Below are 23,075 nucleotides of genomic sequence, written 5' to 3'. Positions count from 1 at the left end.
AGGAACAACATCAAGGATGTTCAGAAAAACACTGAATATCAGATCTGATAACTGGATGGGCTGATAATGAGTCCATCTTTAGTTCTCAGCCTTGAATAGTTTTCTACATATGATGATCAGTGCACTGCTAGAGCCCCAGAGGTCAAATATATGATTAAAAATTATGTGTGTCACCATGCTATTGATTAATCCTTCCATACTGAAGGTCTAGTTTTTGAAGAGTAATGTTTTGACGTCAAATAAAGCTTCGGTTTTCCTCTTAAGTGTTACGAGGTGAATTGATAAGTGTCTGTGTAAGTTGGAATTATCTGTAACTAGTTAACATCTATAATTGAGCGTTCAAGGAGGACAAAAAAGCAGCATAACAATTTTCAACAACTTCAGCTATACTTCAGTGTGCACTCTACTGCAGCGTGCTGCTTTTTTGGTAGCAAATCTGCCATTCTGTCTGTAAGTACATGCCAAATTTGGTTTTGCTCTCCGTCTCCCTTATCAAACATAAATGAGATTTTTTTTCCCCAGCTCCCATTGTGAGACTAGTGAGTAAACAAACAATATAAAGCTGCACAGATTATAGCAAAATTAGTATTCTGCAGCATGTTCAGCCCTTATTCTATTTCAGGTGGCTTAGACTTTCTCGGAAGGGTCCCACCCCCACAGCGCTGCAGGGTTTAGTGGCGACAAGTGCAGGGCAGAATGGGACCTCTGAGCCACTGCTGGGTTGTGTGTGGTCCAGTAGACAAAACTTATCAGTTATCGTGAAAATGAAATGCTGCTTGGCCGGTGAGCAGTTTTCATTTCCCACCCCGGAGTCAAAGCCAGTGGCAGGCGAGCAGCAGGATTAGTATTCAGCTGGCTGTAGACAACAGAACCAGTGTGTTGGTGTTTGCCCTGTGGCTGTTGTGAGTGTGTGCTTTCTTGCTGTCAGGTTAGCCAATGACACGTCAGAGCTCACCTCTCTGGCCTCAGCAGCCCGTGGCTATAATACACTCACTCTGGCTCTATTTCAACACTCCAGTGTGCTGCTGAAATGGACAACGTCCATCATTTTTAACCTGAATTGGTCAAGAAAGGTTTGCACTCATGCCCTTTATGCTTGGAGTTTACCTCTGTTGTATCCCTGCTCTGCTAGGGTTTAAAGGGCAAAATAAAACAGTTGTTCTTGGTTTAGCAAAGTTACTTATTGCTTAGTAATATAATTAACTAACAAAGAAGGGAAAACTGGAAACAGGGCCTGCAGGTGCTGCTGAATCAGTGAAAGAAATAAAATCAAAAGAGAGGTAGCAGTGTTCTAATTTGCTAAGAATCCACAAAAATAGAACAACTAAACTGAAATATAAAAACAGCATCACCTCTGCTTCTACTGCGCCTAACTGAAGATCTCCTGATTGAGTGTGGGTTTAGTGGAAAAGCTAGCCCAGTCTTCAGGCTGTCTAAAAAGAGCCTCATTAGATAAATCAAAGTTCTGAGCCACTAGTATCCACTGATAAGTAGCTGCAGTACATTAAGGCACCAAGTAACCGCTAGCTGGCAGATCAAGACAAACTATAAGCTGTTAGCAAGTGTTGCAGGATATACTGGACAACAAGAGGCACACAAATGACCTGCACATGATAAATTACAGGCGCCAAGACCTACAGACGAGATGCATCTTTAAACCCAGGTGCAGCTTGATTGGACAGCGGTCCAGTCAGTCGTGAGGGCAGGCGATGGGAGGCATGAGGGCTGGAGCTCCACGCCAGTCAACCAGGATGACAGCCAGGATGTGTAGAAAGCCCCCACAAAGCAATTCACATACATGAAACATAACCTGCATTCCAAATCACACACTTTTTCCTTTTTGCATGTACTGCAGCTGCTCTTACAAAGTGAATACTGAGACATCACCGTGTATGTGGTTTGACTGCACAGGCCAGGATGGGCAGAAAGCATGCCGGCCTGCATACTGTGAAATGCTGCTGGATATGGGAGGATATTCTGGATATTCTGCGTTGGACACACTATTAACCCTCTTGTTATGCTGCAGGCCAAACTGACCCATTTTAAAGTAAAAAATAATATTAAAAACAATGTTAAAAATATCTCTCAGTATGAAGGTTCTTCTTCTTGGTTTAATCAATGTATTCAACATATGAAATTAAAATGGTTCATTTTACATCTATGCATATTTGCAAACCCATCCTGAACAGAAGATGTGTCTTGGAAAAATCAATGTCATGTGTAACTATTGTATTTTATATGTAGGTCTTTCCAATTAAAAAAGTTTTAACATGCATTTTTTAAAATTAAGAATAAGTGAGTAATCCTCACTGAAGCATGATCTGTGAGAGGTAAAGAACACCATTAGACTAAATATTGACTGAAACAGTTAGTGATGGAGTTAATAATGAAATATAAACAATAATTATTGGGATTCTGTGGTTTCTGACATCTTTGGATAATTAAACATGCCCCAGGTCAAACAGGAACATCATTGCTATTCCTGAGAAAGGAACCTAACAGGAGGATTAAACATATTGACTGATAAGACAGAAAATGTGTAGTAGATCAGCTGTATTACCTGGTGACGAGAGGAGGCGGTCACTCGAACATTGGCTAGTCCCGTGTTGGCAAACAGAAAGCATCGTAGGATTTTAGCTAGCAACGGGCACCATGACAAAGACCTCTGTGGCGGTCAATGACTTCCACCCAAAGTTCTATTACTCAAGAGGATCCAAAGTCTACGAGGACAACATTTCTGTAATTGAGTAGCTAATATAACTGAGCTGCTTTTGTTGTAAGTCACTAGCATAATCCGCATCATAATCAATGTCCTCTGCACCTTGTTTTAGCAATCAAGAGATCATTGATTCGTAACTCTACTGCCCAGGAATTTGCAAGTCCATCAGTAGCCGTAAACGTCTTTCCTTAGTTTCATGAAACTTTGGAACTACTGTCCAGTCATTTGGCAGCTGAACTGGGTGTTAAGGCTAATCAGTAATCGCTAACTCAGAAAATGGTAAACAAAACTGTAGCATATTTACAGTTTTTATATTCTAGAGTGCAAATGGAAACCTAAGATTCTGGTTCTACAATACTGGCAACTGACTACAAGAAATCTAATGAAAACTTTGCAATTGTTACCTTTTTTTGTTGAGTCTTGCACAAAAATTCTGAGCACCAGTTGCTTTTAAACTGAAAAAGAATGTGTGGTTCATGTCCCCAGTCTTTTATTTCTTAGTTTTTGTTTCATTTAGAACTTTTTAGCTTGTTGTTTTGGTAATTGTAGTACGGTACACAAACTAAAGTCTCATGGATGAATGTCCACCAACCCCTTCACCCCTCTAAATTATCCCCCCCCCCCCTTCTTTTTCAATGCAAACCCGCAGCTCCACCTCCATTATTTGAGGTGATACTGAAGCTACATTAAATGGACGTGATAATGGCCCACTCAGCCCACTGGAGGGGCTCCCTGCTGGCCCATATGTACGGCAATGATCTGCAATGATTACCGCCATTTAAAGGACTGATTACATCCAAAACGGGGTCACAAAACACATTTTTTGGTTATAACTCTAGAATTTATACACTAATTATGACAAAAATTGGATAAAATGATGTAAAGTTTCTAATACCTGAGGGGCTAGGGTAAGAAATTCTGCCTGTAAGCTCCTTATTTTGCCCACACTGCTGGCATTTTTGACTAAACTGAGCCTTTCTTGAACATGCCTTGAACATATTTTTTGTTCTATTTGTTAGCCGTGTTTTTTTAAAAAGGCGCAGCAGAGACAGATCTCTTTGCAGTGAGGAGTGGGTGTTGCTGCCCTCCAGGCTACACGGAGCTACATGAATCTCTACAGAAGTAACAGCAATTTTAACAAAATCATCTGAGGCTTTGGGGAACAAATGGGCCTCAGTGAGAAGATTTTCTGGAGGATTCAGGTGAATATTTGGCACAGTATTGAACAAATAATGGGAAAATGGGTCCAGTGACAGCTTTAAAAAAATCAGTTTTCCAAGTCGTGGAGAGTTCATGGGTTCAGTTCACGACGCTGAAGCTTTTCCTGCTTTCAGCGCTTTGACTCATTAGAGTTTTATAGAAACCGTTGGGGTCCACTGTCTCACCAGTTGCTCTGTCGCTTCCGATCAACGTCTCTCCTTTTAACTGTCCACTTAAGACGTCACCCCCGGAATTCAATGCGTGCAGTTCAAAGCGTCGTCGTGTGTTTTGCTTAACGAGACAATCGCCGCTTCAAACGAGGAGGTTGAAGTGTGATTGTTAGAGGGTTTTTTTGCCGGTGGATGCTCATTTCTATTCCCTGTGAAGGCGGGAGCTCTCGCTGCGATGGAGCAGCTGGGGGTAGGTGAGAGCTGAAGCCTGACTAACTTGGCCGGCTTCCCTTGTGGAGGCTGAGATCAAATGAAGCGCACAGCTCTGTCTGTTTCTATCTGCGTCTTCTTCTCTTTGTGCTTGCGTCCATCTATCTGGTGTTGCTTTCTATACATTTCCTTCTCTGTCTTTTAGTCCCAGGTCTTCCGTGTTTCTTCTACCTTTTGTCCGTTGTTCCAACTTTAGCTTCTCATCTCTCATGTCTTTGTCTTTCGCCGCTTTCGTCCACTTTCCTCGCCTCATTGTCTTTCCGTCTCCCGCCGTCCTCTCTCGCCTTTCTCCCGCTGTGGTGGGAGGCCTTTGATGCGAGGCTGATATATATTCACGCGAGTCATTCATCAGCACCATGTCACTCTTAAAGCAGTGAGCAGGAAGCCAGATCAATAAGATGGCTGAACAGATGGATCTCTTAAGAGTCCTCTTCAGCCTGGAGAGATAAGGGAATTTTCTTTTCTTTTTTTTTGAATGGATGCCTCTTTAAAGAGTCACACAGGGTGGGCATGAGGCGGGGTTGGTGGGTGGGAATGATGAATAAAGATCTGTACGCATCACAGCCGGTATTAAAATGGGCAAAGGCATTTAGATTGGAAAGGTGGCGAAACTTTTCTAGAGAAATTTGCGACGGGTCTCGCTGGAAGGCCCAAACGTCTGAAGAAGTTACACTTCAATGTCGTGATTAAATCCACTTCACACCCCCGAAAGTGAATTCACATGCATTATTTCTCGCACAATAATAAAAAAAGAGGACACCCTTGAAACAATAAAGCAAAAAAAAGTCACAGTGAGCAGTTTCCAGCCTCTGTGTTTTTAGATGTACACATAATCAAAGACAGTTACCTCTTCGCCCATTGATCGGATAATCTTGTTTTGAATATTGCAGCAAATACAGAGACCTGGAGGATGATGGAGCGCAGCATAACTGAAAACATGACTTTATTCTGTACTTTTCAATTAATGTGACAAATAATTTCTCGCAGTCTGCCAGCAGTGTTGCTGTGTTGATAAAAATTGCCTCCGGCTACGACAACACCAACCAAATTCCAGCCCGCTAGGACTGCTCGACACAATATTGAATCGAAAACCATTCCCTGTGCAAAGCATGTTGACTCGGAAATTAAAAACGGAACCATGTGCGTGTGAAAATAAACGGCATCGCAAATGGAGTTCTAGTTTTGGGGAAGACTTTGTTTAAAAAAAATAGAGCCGTCCTAGATGACAGTAAATGTTTAATGTCGAGGTTCTCGCTCTTTTTTTTTTTTTTTTTTTTTTTATAGTCGATGTTTTTCCCGGAGGAAACTGTAAGTCAGTGTTTGGATCACTTGTGTTCAGGCGTTTTGCCATCATTGCTGCTGATACTTGGCTCATCAGCAGCAGGTGCCAACACTGATGTGAGCTGAAACATGGGAAGTCTGGGCCAGAGAACTGCAGGGAAGCCGACAGAAGATCAGCGAGAGCCGTGACAGGCTGGAAGTGGAGTTCAGATTGCTGGAGATGACGCCTCAGATGTACATGCGAGCACGTAGGCACAGTTTGCCTCGTTTGAGTGCAGTCAGGGAAAGTCTGGGAAGCCGGGGAAATGGCACACACGCATGAACGTACGCCGCGACACCGCTAACAAATCACGTCTCCGAGACGTGTCACCTCAAGGCGTTTTTGTGTAGAGTGCAAAGAACACTCGGGGTTTTGATTCTCTGTATATTTTATTTGCGCAAATGTGGAAAACACTGGAAATGGAGCAGAAAAATAAAACATTAAGTGCTCGAGCAAAAGCGTTTTTTGTTTTTTTTAAAAAAACGCATTGCAGAATAAAACAAAGCAAGATGGGAAAAGAGGAGGGGAATAATCCAGAAATAAGCTTGTGGCAGGAAATAATCTTCATGCATGTAAGATGTGTCAGAGGATGGAGGTGTTTTCATACAAGGTGTTTAAACAGGCAACAATTATCTGTGTTGCTTCTCCCAAAGCTGATGGCAATTTGATGGAAAGTGCAAAGTGTTGTCTGCAGTTTTTGCTCCTTGTGTAACTCTTTCCTAACAGCTTCTTCCTCTGTCTGACATTTAGCACTTACGCCTTCTAACTTGTGACACCATGACAACATTCTCAGTTATTTTTATTACTCTGGTAGTTTTAATTCTACACCAGGTCGCAGTTTATGCATCATTGAAAGCAGGTTGGGTGTTTGAATCTTGTCTTAAAGTTCTCGTATGGTTAAAATCCTTCCTTTAATGTGTATCATATGTTGTTGTGTACTATTGCCGCCTTCTCAAAGAGAAAACCTTCCAGTTTTTCTGTTCAGTAAGAATTTTATTGAATTTCTGTGTGTTGTTGGCTGCACAAGTGAACACAAGAGTCCTCATGCACTCCCAGGATCTAAATAACTGAATATCCAGAGGATTCGTTTTGTTTTTAATGGCATTGTCAACGCAACAATAGGAGAATACTCGGTGTTAGCATGTTTTACAGCTAGTGTTGTTAAGTTCCCATTGGCTTTGGCAGTCTGTATGCAGCTCAGAACTCTGTGGAAAGTAGAAGGCTGAGAGACGTACATAGATACTGAAAACTTGAATTTGACACCAAAAACAAGGACTGGGTGGGTTTCTTCAGTTCAACCTAAACTTAACTAGTGTTTCCATCAGTTAGCTTCTCTCTGAGCTCACAAATCCTGCATTTTAATACAGCATAATCCCCAAAAAGGCTGTCGTCGTTTACATATTTTCTGTTTATGTTGTCAGTGGAATAAGTATGAAATAGAAACTTAAAGGCAGTCCTTTAGGACTACTAGTTACCCAGCAGAGATGTGTCCAAGCTGCTGATCTGAATTGGTAAATCTTGCTTTCAACACCACAACATTGTCCAACAAAATCACCAAACAAAATCCCGACCTGTGATGTGAATTTGGTGATATTTGCATGTATATTAGTCACAAAGTCCTGATCTCTCACACTTACTGCCATGAACTGTTTTGCACCTTGTGAATAAGAAAAACAGAGACAGTTTTCTTCCTGAAGTGGGAGACAGTAGATATGTAACTGCATTTAAAGCTTTGAAACACTAAAACAGCCCATTTAGATCCAGGAATTAAACAGCAATGAAATAAAATAAAACATATTAGCTGTATTTTTCGCTGAAAACACATTTTTTTCTCACACGAGACTTCAATTAATTTGCGAAATAGAACAAAATATCAGACATTTAAGTTTACAAAAAAGGACTGTGTTGCTTCTCAAAGGATTTTTTTTTTTTTTTTTTTTTTTTTTTACTGTATAACCTCTTTAGCATCTGGTGCTAGCCGTCTAGCTCTAAGGGAGTGATGGATTTCCAGTACAGACAGGACACATGGCGCTGATGTGTCAAAATGCTGTATGTATCATTGCAGAACTACAGATGTTTTTTTTTTCTATCATGGGGATAAAAAAAAAACCCACCAAGCTGGGTGAATGAGCTGCAGACCTGTAGCTCATTAAATAATAATACCGATCATTGTGGGCTGGAATCAACTCTTCTGTCAACTGCTGTCAGACCAGAAAACACATGAATATTCATCATTTATGTACGACAGAAAACGACACTCGTCGTCTCTTCTTCTGCCTCGATCGGTGTTTCTCAACCTTTTTTGACTCACGTCTTCCCTCCCTGTCTGCCCACAGCTGCTTCCTCTCGCTGCTCCTGGTGGCCGCCGTGGTTTGGAAGATCAAACAGAGCTGCTGGGCGTCACGGCGACGAGAGGTAAGTCCGAAAGTTACAACAAATATTGATTTATTTGGAGGGTGGGGGACTGCTGCTACCACATAAGCACATTTCTGGTTCTATTTATTTTTGATGTTGCTGTTCGAGCTCCCTGGTCAGCGGAGTATGAAAAGATTATAAACTGAGGGTTTGCATTTGGAAGTGTAAAAATACTCCGCAAACTTTGAGGGCATCAGCAGCAACACGGAGTGGCGCACTTTGTGGTGTGTTTTCTTTGATGGGTACTGCTGTCCAGACTTTTACTGGAATATGTTCAAGCTTATGAGCTTAAATCATCCACTTATGCCATCAGAAGACACGTTTACGTGAGAAGAACGGGAAAATTTGCGCTTAACCGTTCTTCCCGTCAATCTTCAAGATGCTCGTATGCGTTTTCCTCTCCTTCAACTGCTTCGGCTGCGTTAGGGAGATTGGTTGTAATTGTGTCAAGGGGCAGAAAATTCACAGACGACGGCTTCACCGTCCCTCGAATTCAACTTCTACCCTTAAAACTGCTTTTCTCCCGTGGATAAAGAAATTGCTCAGGAAATGCACTGTTAGCTCCACAGCCACTCATTTGACCCACAGTCGGTTGTGTTTGGTGCGAGCGTTGAGTTATCTGATGGATTAAATGGAATTAGTTTGGTGCAAAAAGAAAGAATTGCAAAGAATTATGTGATTGTAAACCGAGCTGTTACATCCACATTTCCTGTGCTGGTTCTTAATGCAAATATTTAAGCTAATGTACTGTATAATCACATCGTGTCACTGTAATTTCTGCCCTTTTAGCTTTGCAGGAAGTTAGCGCTAACAAGTCATTTATACTGCCAGGAAAGCCGTAAAAGAAGGAGGGAGCTCCAGATATTCAGACATCACCATCGCTTGCCATTTTCAGGTGTTTATTGTTAGTTTTCAGACTTCAGCACCACATACTGCATGATATTTGTCTCTCAACTGTGAAAACACAACAACCAAGACCAGAACAGGCTATTTTGGTGTGATTTTGCAATTTATGTCTTTGCTCTTAGGAGCTTTTTGGAACTACTCGGTTTGGATTTTAGTCATTTTTGCGCACTCATATAAATTTTCAAAACCCATACTATTGTTGCTGCTTATGTGAATTTCAATTATCTAATGGAGGCCTGAGTTGTTGTTGTTTTATTTTTTCGTAGCGGCTGGTTAATGTGTGTTTTTACCATTCATTATCAGGAGGAAGTATCAAGAGATCATCCTGCCCACCACACATTTTATCAGCCGCCGCAGAGCCTCTCTAATTGCTGCAGTGCTCCTGGTTCATCAGTGAACACGCTAAATGCACGCTAAATCATTTGAATCGCAACGGGACTGCAACCATTAAGTGTTTGCCTGTTGTTAATATTGTAAAACGGACATTCATCCTCTGGTCTTTTATGAAGCTGCACGTATTGTGACTGCATTATAGTGAAGCATGCGTCCATTGTTTTTCCCACATCCACTTACGACACATTAACGGGGAGGACAGAGTGTTAAAAATGCATCGATGTAATGCTTTTAAAGTTACTGATTGAATCTATTCTGACTTCTATAGCCCGAACCTCTCATTTAAACTCGGTGACTTTAAGTCATTTGAATGTATCCCCCCCCTACACACACACACACACAAACAAGATAGTGCAGTGCCTATAAAAAAACATTCACCGCCTTGGAAGGTTTCCTCGTTTGTTTTTCAGCATTGACTCATAGTCAATCTAAAGTGGCTATTTGAGAAGAATCTACAAAAGAAACTCAACAATTTTATGTTAAAGTGACAACAGAGGTGAAGTATTGTCAATGTATTAAAAAAAAAGTAAGATAAGTGATTGCATATGTAGTCACCCCCTTTAAAATGACTCACCTTATTCAGCACAGGTTCAGTGAATGCGTCTCAAGTGATTGTCGTATGAAGTACTGGTGAATCAGCACTCCTACTATAGAACCGCACCATGAAGACTTAACAAGCAACTCTGTGGAAAGGTTGTTGAAAAGCATAAGTCGGGGAATGGATACAAGAGAACGTTCAAGTCACCGAATATCCCTTGAAGTGGAATTAAATCCATCATTAAGAAATTAAGGTAATACGGAAGACAAATATGCAAGAAAGAGACCAGTTTGGGAGGCCACCAAGACACCTATGACTCTTCTGAAGGAATGTCAAGCTTCAACAGCTGAGACTGAAGAGACTGTACATAGAACGACTGATGTCTGGTCTTTGTCAGTCAAACTTTATGGTACAGTGGCAGAGAAAGACACTGTTGGGGGAAAAAAAACAAATTAAATCTGAACTGGAGTTACCCAGAAGACACACAGAGACTCAATTGGAAGTAGGTTCTTTGGTGTAATGCGACCGAAATTGAGCTTTTTTTTGTCAGACTAGACATCATGTTTAGCATGGTGAAGCATGGTGGTGGCAGCATCATGGTGTGGGGATGCTTCACGGCACCAGGTAAAGAGAGGGTAGAGGGTAAAATGAAGGCAGCAAAGTCTAGAGAAGTCCTGGAGGTCAACCTGATGCAGCCGAAAGAGAACTGAGACTTGGGGGGAGGGGGGATAAATAAATTTCGCAAATAAATAACGCAAATCAAACAGTCAACGCTACACAGACATAGTTTCAAATAGTATATCCTTGCAGGCTTATTGCTATAACAGTAGATAAAAGTGTATCCACCAAATACTAATATAAAGGGGGCAAATATTTAGGCACGTACTTCCTTTACATTTTATTTTTCTTTATTGACATTACTTTGTACAAATGTGTTTTGATTTGACACGAGTCTTTTTGTTGTAAATTCTTGTCTAAAAAAAACTAAATAAACTGACAATCATTCAGTGTTTAAAAGTTATGAAAAGGATAAACTTCCTAGGAGGATGAGAACTTTTCATATGCACTGTATCCTGAAAGCGAGGATTACTAACTGCTGAGGCTAAGAAGTAAATTCCAAGGGCAATGGTGTAGTTTTAGTATTTAATGTTGCTGGTTACAAACAGAGAAAAGGCATCTCTTGTCTGTATTCAGCAGCTGCAAAAATACCAAACCCTGAAGCCAGAACCCTTGAGGGACTTACAAGTGTATTGCTTGGAAATTATCGGATTCCTGCTGCCAGTGTTTGCTACAGATCTTTTGTCCTATTAACACACGGTTAATCTCTGCAGTGTGAAAGATTAAGTCGATCGGTTCTCAAATAATTTTAAAACCTCAGATACGTAAACAAGCCTCTGTCATCAGTAATAGGTTTATTAGCCGGTAACATAGCTTATGAGGTAGCTAGCAGACACAGATGCGTTGCAGATTAATTGAACACCCAATGTATAGTGTCATAATAATGTTTTGATCCACCAGAACAGCTTGAAAAAGGCTTTACTGCAGGGATGGTGCATAATTCCTCCAATAGATAGCCCCAGAGTTGGTGTTTTACTGATGGTCGTGGAGAGCACTCCAATAGATGTTGAGATATGGTGACTGTGAAGAAGCCATAACATTTGTTTAACATCATTTTTAGACTAGAAAACCATTCAGTGACCCTTGTGTCCAATGAAAAATGTCATTTTCATCCTGGAAAAGGTCACTCCCATTAGAATAGAAAGGCTTCTTCAAAGGGTCAAGGTGATCATTTTGCTCATCTCGGTACTGATTTGCTGTGACCCTTCCCTCTAAGGAGTCAAGTGGACCTAAATCATACTATCAAAATGCCCCTAAGTGATGAAGCTTTCCTCTTGCTGTCCAATTTCTCTGGCGGTTTAAAAGGGAAGCCTCATTCAAGAACATTTATTACATAAATTCCACCGCAAAACCAAGAATACAAACCAGAATGAGCAAACATGACGGCATCTCTTGCAAACAGAACTGACCTCAGAGCGAACGCTGATGAATGTTTCATCAAGGTTGCATTCAAGGACCAGTGTGCTTTATCTACCGCCACTGGGAGACATTGTCCATGCATCTGACAAGCGTAGTATATGTCAGAATAACCCAGTGATATGTCAGACCTATTTATAATCTGGTTTGGCTTGCAGATTGTACGTATGGATGTCGCACAGTTACCTACAGCTGAACAAAGATGAGGCAATATTTCAATTACTGGAGCAAAAGAGCGTCGGTCAACCCCTTTAGTCCTTTTTTCCCTCATTAATGCACACATGTTCCTGACCGACAGCGTCCAATAGATGCCTTTATCACTGGTAAATTTAGTTCTTGTCATGCTTTCTTCTAAACTAAACTTAAAAAACCTTAAATTATATTAACTGCAGGTCATCTTCACACCCTCTTACCCATGATTTTTTAAACATCTGATGTTATAAATGGTGCCTTATTACACTTTGGATGTGATTTTAAAACCCTTACAGCTGAGAATATGTGAAAATACTGAACCGTAGAGTCTCTAAGTGCCACATTTGAATCAAGTAAGACAGATGTTGCAACTGGAGCAGCATCTGTCCATAGACGTATAAATGAAGTGCTTATTTACCTGTAGATGTGTCGATACACCCAGAACTTGACGAACACCAGCGGCGGGGCTTCTGGCAGTCGGCACTTTCATTTTTAGAAAGCGTCATTTCATTTTAAGCTGTCAGCCATTGAAAGTACATTACTGGAGTGCAGCGAGCGTGATTAATTGTTCCTATGGTACGGCGCATGGTGTCTTTCAAGCTGCACTGAGTCAACTGAGAAAGCTCAAAAGTCAATAATTTTTTGAAAGGACTGAAGAGAGGATGCCAAAGCAATCTGCCAAACTGTGGGAAGCGCCGCAGCGGGCTCCACAAAGGATTGAAAATCCAAATTTTCAGGTCTTTAACAATTCCGCGAAAATGCTAAATTCTAAGCGTCTCAGATGTTTTTGGGAAAACATTTAAACTTCCACGCTGCAGGGACAGACGACACGGAGAGTCTCATACATCAGACATCACACCTGAGGATCAGGAAACAAGACTAGAAAATATATTACGATACGCCTTTTTTTAAAAACCGTGTGATGAAGTTATACCTCCTAAGAAGACTGATGTGCTCAGTTTGTCACTTTTACTTCCTAAAGTCATTATTGAAGAGTCTCTCTGTTATTTTATTTCTGCCCAGATCTCAGTCTTCCACTGACTGAGGCTCAGCCGATGTTTAACCGACAGTCTGGCCTGCTTAACTCTGCAGCCAGATCGACAAACTTGGTGTTTGCTCGTTGGAGTTGGTAAGCTAACTAAAGTGATGTGAAAACTATGAGAAGTGGGAGTGCAGTTCTTTTTTGCATATTGGACACTCACTCCCTAAAACGATGCATTTTAATTGTGCTTCCAAAGGGGTTTGGACCACCTTTGCAGTAGTTGTGTGCATGTAGGAGTGTGCATATGAGCCGATGATGTGCTCAATGCTGGCTTTGAAGGGCCTCGCTGCTGCAACCTTGGCCCAAAGAGTGCCGTCATCCGCCTCACCCCCAGACGCCTCTGAACTTCCCCCCTTCACCTGCACCCACGCCGCTCGCTCTTCCGTCCAGCTGGACTCTCCACAGTCCAACCTTTGCACAAAATGAGCACTGGACCTTTTGTTAAGAGGCCACAGGAAGCTGGGGCTGAAAATTAAAATCCCCAGCAGCTGGAAAAACATTCTAAAATGACTTTAACAGAACTAGCCTGGGCTCCCCGAAAGTGATTAGAATGTTTACTTCATGAAAGCAGAAGATTTGTTTATGTGTAGCTGAAGCATGCTGGGAAATGATGCACTTTTGGAAGGCTTCATATCCCGATGACCCGTTTTCTTCGACAAGTCCAATCAGCATCACAGCAAAACCTGAAAACATCAGGAAAAAGTAATGAAACAATGCATGACAGATCATCAAACTTTAAATTTGTTGGTGTGTTTCTATTAATTAAACCAAACAAAACTCAAAACATTTCTACAATATCAGTGCAATGCAGTGGTGGATGTGACTTCCTGTATCGTAGTGGGTTCAAAACTCTTCATTTCCAACCAGATCTGGAGAAACTCTGCATTACAATAACCTTTTTACACGTTCTGCACCTTAACACTGCAGCTTATAACAGGTTCAGTCCCTGCAGAGATGAGTGCGTCAGTATTTTCATGCACATTTCAACCAACTTTTCACTCCCTTTGCAGAATTCAATACAGATCAGTGTTAAATGTTTTAGATTTATTTATTGAAAAAGGACACAAAAATGACAACAAAAAAGCTGCTCAAAAGAAAGCCAGGCAAAAGAGTAAGTGGGTAGAGGCGTCTCCATGTACTGTAGTGGATAGTCTATTAAAGGAGAAAACTTTGACTTCTTCCAAATATTTTGTTTTCTTTCTAAATTCTTTCAATTTTTAAAAGGGTTATGAAATGGAATAGTAAAGCGAAAGGGGGGAGACAAAAAGTTACCACCTGTCCTTTAATTATCTTCTCTATAAACCCAACATCAATGAGATTTTTTAAATCTAATTGGCATTTTATTTTGTTCATTTCATTAAGCTTTTTCAACTTCAAAGTATTCTCCATGTTTTTGTTTGCATTTTGAGCAGACAGACAACATAAAAATCTAATTAATCATACAAAATATAAATACATAAACACCTTAAAACTTGTAAAATCACAATAGAATACTTACACAGGCTACAGAGGATTGCATCTTGTAAGATCAATTTCTAAAATAGAAATTAATACAAAATATTCATCGCCAAAATCCATTAAAAACATCTACGTCTTTAAGTTTTTCTTGGAAATATCAATGGAGGAGTAACATTAGATATAGAAAAGGAAAGCTGTCCCAAATGAAGCTTTTAAAAATATCTCCTTTTTGTAGAACTGAGCCACAACAGCAACGGATGAGATGATCCGAGATAATTGTTTTTCAGAGCCAAAACAGTAATTTGCACAAATGAAGTGCAGCTTTAATACAGCACAGAGGAGGCGTTGCGTCGCATTTCAGAAAATAAAGCCCTGACTCATTTCTCTTTAACGAGTGCTTCTCTGTAGAAAGGATCCTCAGCGTGGACAAGACAAGCCGGTTAATAAACGCAGTCATTTCTGTCAGTCAGAGAGGCAAATATAGCCACGACTGCACTGACGCAGCAGCTTTGCTGGTCATTTCTGTGAAAACAACATTAGTTGTATTGTGAGCGCTTCCTATCATTGATGTCAAGTTGAATTAGGACTGTGACTCCTTCAGAAGCGCTCAGCGGTAGGTTTTTTGGCATCTCGTGTCCGCCTCTCTCCACACCCACTCTGAGAGAAATTCACTTTTCTATGTGCATAAAAAATCCCGTTTGGACATTTGCAGTCTATTCACTGCTTTATGATTATCTGCAAGCATTGAAAAGTATTGTTTTACTGCTGCCGACTGCATACAAATCCACTTTTTCTGTGCTTGCAGACCTTCACCGCGCCACTTGATCTTAATCTAGTGGAGTCTTTTTAAGCTGCGGCATAAACCAACCAGATTTTCCTCTCAAACGACGACATTATTCTCATAAAAACAGTTCTAATTTGTTGCAGAACCTCGTTCCAGCAGCATAGCGGACCTGCCTTCACGCATGTGCTGCGTAAACACAACGTGACACATAATTTACGCAAACAGAAAGCTAATCATGTTTTTTTTTTTTCCGTGAGGTCGGCTCTCTTCGTTACAACCATTTGCTTCCTTGACATCAGGACCGCTCTGTTCTTCTCAGCACTGTCCCTCCAGGCTTCGTTTCCTCTTATTCATCCTCCATTCCCTCCATGTTGCCCGCCACTTGCATCAGCTGTACAGTGACACACATTTGCATCTAATTATGCCCACGTTCACCTCACTTAGGCGCCGTGCAGGATGGGGGTAAGCGGTGGCCGCTGCCTTTTATGTGGTCGCTGCAGGGTCATGGATGTTTAAGGCCTTGAGTCTCAAGCTTCTTACCTTCAGTTACTTATCAGCCAACTTTAGGGAGTTTAGCCTCTTTATGAAGAGTTAGCTTTAGCTTTAAAATGCTACTATGAGGTTTAAAATCAGCTATTTAGAAGCTAATCCTACCTACATTTGTTTGAGTAAAATGGATTGTGATTTCTTGCAGAAATACCAGATATACCAAGTATTTGCTGCTTCAAATAGAAACCTTTTATCGTAATGGCATAATGTAATCTATTTACAATAATGCAAGCTAAGCTAACATCAACCCTGTGAACCAAAACAGCTGCTAGGTGTTTTTTGCACCTTTTTACTCACTGTTCTCATTTTTTACTGCAATATAAAATTCTGCACCTTCACGGAAACAGCAGATTTATGACCGCAAATTCATGTTTTATGCAGTATGACACAGATATACTGTCATTTAATTAAAAAAAATTAACAATCAGTATGTACAACATTTTTCTGAATGCCTGCATATGAAAAAATTGAGCACTTAGATGACATTGATTTGACTTTACCTTCCATTTTTGTAGTTTCACATAACTCCTTATATCAACTCTAAAAGACATTTCAACAACTTGCTCCTCTGCTCACTGTTTTTGAGCCATGCCACATTTATTTTATTGAGCAATGATGTTTTATTTTGCTCTGTCTCTCTAATATGTTTCTGTACGTGTCTCCTATCTGCTCTGTGTAAACACTGCCTGCAGTTCAGTCGAACAGTCACTACATTTGTTATTCGACTGTGTGAGTTTCTTTTGGCTATAGGATCTGGCGCAAATGGTTTATTTTTGGCAAAAAACATCTGTATCAAGTCTAGAAAGATGTTTCGCCATGCAGAATGTAACTTCCAACAAGTAGCTCCACTGTATATGGATTTGAGCAGTGCTGGTTTCTCAGATATGTTTCTTTTTCCTTTAAATCTCACTTCTTGTCTCTGTTTTTGCTCTCTGTAAGCAAATAGATTTGCATTTGTTGGTTGGAGTCACGGGAGTGGAGCTGAGGAGGCCCAAACTTTTGGTCTTTTTTTACGGGATCTGTTAATTTTTGGCAAAATTTTCAGTTGATTTTAATACAGTATCCAATTTTTGAGCTTGAATTTGTCGCTCATGATACGTTCAAGGACTACCTTAAAGTTGAGAATCTTATGTTTTCTTTCTATCTTATAGTTTTTAGTTCTGATAAGTGATGTATAATGGACAGTTTATTGCAGGTTTTTGGATTTTAGGAGGTTGGTATATTTACCAAAAATGCCACCTGCACTATATTGTATTTGAACAAAATTATTAGAATTACTAGAAACGCTGGTTTCAACTTGAACTGCCCATTTATTGAACCATTTTTCTTCACTGACAATCTGGTTAAGACTTAATTTTTTTTACTTATCGTGGTTACTTACAATAGTACTGACACGGTTACTGACAGAACTTAAAAACAGTGTTTTGTCCATCTTAGAAACCATAATAATGTGTCACAAATAATCCCAGAACAGTCCATTTGGTTTAGTTTAAATGGACTTACAATAAAGCAATGGTGAAGCTTCAAGGACACGACGAATAACATAGTAACGTATCCCAAAACAGATCTGATTTACACATGTGACGCCGTGCAAAAAGATTTTCCGTTTCGTAATTTTTAAGATTCCTAAATTCATCCTGCAGTCTGACAACAGCGCCAAAGACTCGCACACTCTTTGTTGTGCACTACAACTCATTTGTGCTCACACTTGACAGGTTTTCGAGTGTTCATTTCCATCCCCGAGTAGAAATACGTTTATATTTGAGGTTCTTCTCCATGTGGAAGTGGGCTAACACCTGCTGGCGCCGATGGACCAACCAGCTCCCACCTGTTGGGGTCTTGCGTTTCTTGTTTGCGCAGGTGTTCAAGTGCACGTTTCTCCTCACGTTTGCCGTGCATCTGTTTGCATACATGTTGCTGTGTATGTGTGCGCATCTTTCTCTGTAGTGTCTGAGTCTTAATCAAAGCCCTCCTTTGAGACCTGACAGTTGCTTTGAAGGGAGCCGGAGCTGCCAGATGGCATTAGGCAGACCCGAGGACCGCAGCCATTTCATGCCACGGAAGGCGCTGGCCTTTTAGTCGCAATAAGCCCCACCGCTGCGCCAGCAGCCCGCCGTCAAATGTGACTCGATTGTTCCCGCTGCAGCATTTCGGCGCAGCGGGTCTGAGGTGACTTTTGTGTGGTCTTTTCTGCCTTACTCCTATATTTACCTTCACATAATTAATCTTGAAAGCGAGATTAAGTCATGAGACGAGAAATATAGCTTTTCTCTTATCGCCGGCCAACAATTACGGCAGCACAGACGGGTTTCAGGTGCAGCTTATAGGGCCTGTAACAGACACAAATGATGATTTTTAATTTTTTTTGTGAATAGAGATGAGCAAGGTAGCTGATTAAAGCAGCCAAAAAAACATTTAGCAGAGGGGTAATACATCATGATGCAAAATACTGTAATAATGGTACCACTTTCACATTCACTTTCTTCGCCTAAGGACGGCCCGCCTCATTTCATTTGATTGTAGAAGAGCTTTTAGGCCAGAATATGAGTTTTGGCAGATTTTCACTACCTGCCCATGTAAGAGTTGAGTCATGTGCATTGATTTATAAAGAGGCCCCCTTTGAATTACTTTAAGGCGCACAATGGAGTAAGACTTTGATGTTCATCGTCAGTTTTTCACTCCCCCTTCTTACTGTATCTCCAGAAGCAATCCGATGACAGAGAAGTGTAAATGTATCCAACACCACTAACCCACATATATATCACTTATAACCTGACATATTAGACGTGTATTGCACCCTGAGGTATTGACAGAAATGCAGAATGTAATAATGTCCCTGATCGTTGCCGCCGTGCCCCACATGATTAACTGTGCTGTAGATTCCTAACATTACGCAAGAGGCAAACCAACCGGGAGGGAGGGAAGAAAACGACATAAACGTCTCCGGATACCCCCACTTATTTATTACCCCATTAAGCTGCCCTCCTCGTCCAACACCTCGCCCTCCGCTGCCTTCCTTTTGGCTATAAATATGAATGTCAGCCGGCGTGTCAAGGCTCACACCCCTTGTTGGAAATATCAGCTTTTATGTCGCAAACTGAGCGGGAAGCTGCTAAATGGCCCGGGATGTGTGAAATTATTTTCCTCCAATTAGATGTTGTGCAGCTCAAGATGCGGGGTGTTAATAGATGCAGGGCAACAGCTCCCTCTTCACCCTCCGAACACGCGTGTTCTGGTCGGCCACCGTTTCTCTTTGATGATTCTTTAAAGGGGAAGGTATATCGTCCAACGCACGAGTTTCCAAAGAATGGGAACAGATCAGAGGAAAGATCTGAGGCCTTAACTAGACAGGGTGCTGTGAAATACCTGCGCTCTCTGACGTAACGCTCTGCAGTCGCTTTATTTAAGCGCATTAACCTGTGATTTCGTCTCTGAAAAAAACATCAAATGTAGTGTTATTCTTATCTGTAAACACTTCATTGAGGGCAGCAAGAGGTGCCAACGCTCTCTGAAGTTTGATCTTAACGCGCACCAGATTTCACATTTTTATTATGATTTCATGCCAAGAGCATCTCGGTGCACATATTTTGTCCTTGGGCTTCAGCTCATTATGCCTCTCTACATTTGTGCGTTTTTGCCTGCCATGATATCAGTGAGCGACATGACAAAGCATTTCTGTAGTTTTTAACCCTCTGAACCTGAAAACCTTCAAGTAGGTTTGAAAGGCATGTTATCTTTTTAAATATGGACAAAATTAAACCATTTATGAGTGCCAGCAGCTATAAAAACAGACAGAATAGCTAGATTTCCAAATGTCCTTGAAGTATTTTTCTCTTACATGCCCTTACTTTAAGAATTTAAAAAATAAGTCAGAAGCTCAACAGTGTGAGTTCTCATCAGACTCCCTTCACAAAACCATTTGTACCAGATCCACATCAGAGACTTTTAGTTTGAACTGCAGGCAGTGTTTACATAGACAGAGTATGGAAAAGAATCAGAGAGATTGTGCCCAAAATAAAATGTAGTTGTGCAATAAACTGAACACAACATGTCAAGTTGTCAGCAAGTTGTTGGAGGATCCATTCAGCATGGGGAAACATCAGCAAGTTTGTAGAGGCTGCAAGAAAGTAGGTTGTAAAGCATCTATGTCGTGTACAACTGGTGTTTTTTTTACAATATTGGTAACAGAACTTTATTTTTTTTTCCCCTATGATTTATACCATTATAACTGTATTATACTGAAACAAAAGAAATTTGTGAGTTCTCTCTACTTCTAGTCACGTTTTTTCTGTTTCAGTAGAGGTGCAGGACTTTATATTGCAATGAGAAATGATTCCACAGTGAGGAAAAATGAGACGGGAGCAAAGAAACTCCCCACAACTGCTTGGAATTGGGAAGATGACAATAAATCTTCTTTAAATATTACAATTTTTATGCTACTCTATTTCTCTTTCACTGTAATATACCAAAAAAAACATGTAAAACAAGACTTTGTGTTTCGTATTTGATTATTAGATCCCTCACATTATTTATATATTGAATTTTCATTAAAGCTAAGGAAATGATGGATACATAAAACATTCACGATACCCTCGCCGGTGCTACACTTGAGGTTACAATAAACTGCAAGTTGGTAAAACACACCCTTCATGTTAGAAATTATAAATCATTTTTACTGCCAGTGCTAAAGCCTCACCTATCTAACTGCATAAATACATCATCCCCTCCTGAAATAGTTACAGACTAAATTAAAACACAGTGGCCCCGCTTTGCCCTTTTTCTCTCCATCCGATGCAGCGAGTGAGGATGAATCAGAACTGGCAATAAAGTTGTTAAATGGTTCCACGGCTGCGTCCTTGTGTCCGTGACCTTCGCCACCGGAAACCGCTGACCCACATTTTGCGAGTGGGTGGCCGTGTCACCAAGCCTTCCCGTCCCATCCCCGCCTGTCCTGTCCGCCCCCGTCCAATCCCACCGCTGTTGATGGAGAAAACTGTTCGACCTCCGACCCGCGCCATCACCGACCCTGTCTGCAGCTTTCAGCGGCCCCGACTGCTCCTGCTGCTTCATGGCACTAGTACATGAACATGTGCAGAGCTGTGTGCTCCCTCTGTCACCTTCTCTTCTGTATTGTAAATCAATATGCACAGTGAGACCTACAGTAATTTATTCAAGAAAGTCCCGAAGTTTAAAATGTTTACTGCACAGACCAAACCAGAAGTAGCACATAGGATGGATACCACACTGCTGCATGGCAATGAAAATCAACATTTTCGTTGGCTAATTGGTTAAAAATGTCCTTCAGCTTCTTTAGCTGACGGACCTGTAGATCAGCAGTAGTAGTTTGTTGACCCTAGGCGTGAACTAACCGTGACGTCAACCATCGGTTTCAACGCCAAGAAAATGAAGCCCGGATTTTGCTACTTCCTGGTCGCCATTTTGGATTTTTTGGAGCCAGTCACGTAAAAAGCGTCATCAAACAGGCTGGACCGGAGAGCAACTCCGGGCAGGACCAGTCAATGGGACTGTCAATCAAGTATAGCCACGCCCCCTGGCTCCGCCAACTTTAAGGATTTATTTAAAATTCATTATTGATTTATTTTAAGATCGGCCACCTGATCTCTCATTTTGACCATGAAAACTAACGGGAAAAACAATCCTGAGCTGTAGAACATCAGTCTATCAAATTTGATTTTTTCCAAAAATGAATTGGGGTCTATGGAGCAAAAGCTTTTTGGAGCCAACCTTGCGGACGGCGTGATATTGCAAGTTTTTGACACTTCCGGGTGGGCTTCAATTTTGGAGCCAGATGCTACATCCATCTTTATATACAGTCTATGGTTGACCCTCTAGGTTTTACTCTTAAGCTACAAGTCTATCGGGAAGTTTTTTCTTGCATGGAAGCACACTGCATCTGAATGTCACCCGCTTGGTGTGGGTCCACTTGTGGGCCACTAGATGATCACATAACAGCCCTTCAGACCTTCAGTGAAGTAGAAACGTCGAACCAACATTTCGCCTTGGTCGCAAACTTTCTCTTTTATCACGAAAAATGTTCAGCACAAAAATATTTCTGAACGCATTTGAGACGAGAAATAAGCTACTGAATCCGTCCTCGTTTTAGTTCAACACTGAGTAGTTAGACGTTTAACGAAAGTTTTTGCGTCGGATCTCCACACATTGTGTAACACAATAATGTGATATTGCCCTTTGCTTAAAAGAATAAATCACGGATAACAGGCATTCTCTCCTGCAGAAGACACAGTAGAGTTTGTAATGAAACTCAGTCTCGTTCACAGTGTCATCATGAAGTTTGTCAATCGCACCACCGTAATCGGCCGTACACTCATTCTCAGAACAGTTCAAAACAACTCGGCGTGTTCATCGCCCACACGCCCAAACACACATTCAACATCCACGATCTCATTGACTTCTCGCTATGACTCACGCACCGAGGCCTGCAGCAGATGGTTTGGTGTGGAAGTGCAGCGAAGTGGGAGAGATTGGCAGCGAGCAGAGACCTGGAATACAACGAAGATCTCAAGAAAACACGTAGGCTCCACATCAGATTAGTTTCCAAAATCATCCGTAATGATAAGGAAAGATCCTCTCACTGTAGCCTGGCTGCTCCCGACCAACGCAGCGGTCCCAGAAGCAGATGGCCGGACGAGAATGCCGTTCACACATGATCGGGGAAGAAAGGAAGAAACAATCTTTCCACCTTTACCTTGCAGCTGTTACCCCCTTACAAAGCACTTCTCCGTGATGCTCTGTAATACATTATAATTTTAGAATCGCTGCGTCTCCTCGTCTCCTCGCTGCTGCTTGCCAGCGGTGTTATACGAGATCCAGAGAGCGAGTATCTGCATCCCCTGATAGAGCTTTAATACACAGAGACTCCACTGGATGCACCATATGTTTACATCCTGTATTCAAAACGGATTAATGACGACCGAGATAACAAAACTGAACTTGTCGCGCTGTACTGTACTACAAATCCAGTCAGGATGGGGGGGGGGGGGGACTTCAAAATCATCATCCTGATAGTAAATATAAATAGGTGAAACAGAGAATTCTAGCCTTC

The 23,075-nt window shown here is 41.3% G+C and overlaps 1 protein-coding gene across 2 annotated transcripts in view; it reads left to right on the top strand.

Annotated features, from left to right (window-relative positions):
• The window catches only part of atrn (attractin), a 205,123-nt gene that overhangs the window by 124,371 nt on the left and 57,677 nt on the right, over positions 1–23,075 (top strand). For both annotated transcript variants that reach the window (XM_051951584.1, XM_022191616.2), the window contains exon 26: positions 8,017–8,095. In XM_051951584.1, coding sequence (XP_051807544.1) covers positions 8,017–8,095 — 79 coding nt within the window. The remainder of the gene's footprint in view (positions 1–8,016; positions 8,096–23,075) is intronic.

This window comes from Acanthochromis polyacanthus, chromosome 1 (genome assembly GCF_021347895.1).
Source record: "Acanthochromis polyacanthus isolate Apoly-LR-REF ecotype Palm Island chromosome 1, KAUST_Apoly_ChrSc, whole genome shotgun sequence".
Lineage (NCBI taxonomy): Eukaryota > Metazoa > Chordata > Actinopteri > Pomacentridae > Acanthochromis > Acanthochromis polyacanthus.
The sequence above is the reverse complement of the archived record's forward strand: the minus strand, read 5'-3'. Positions and strand labels throughout refer to the sequence as shown.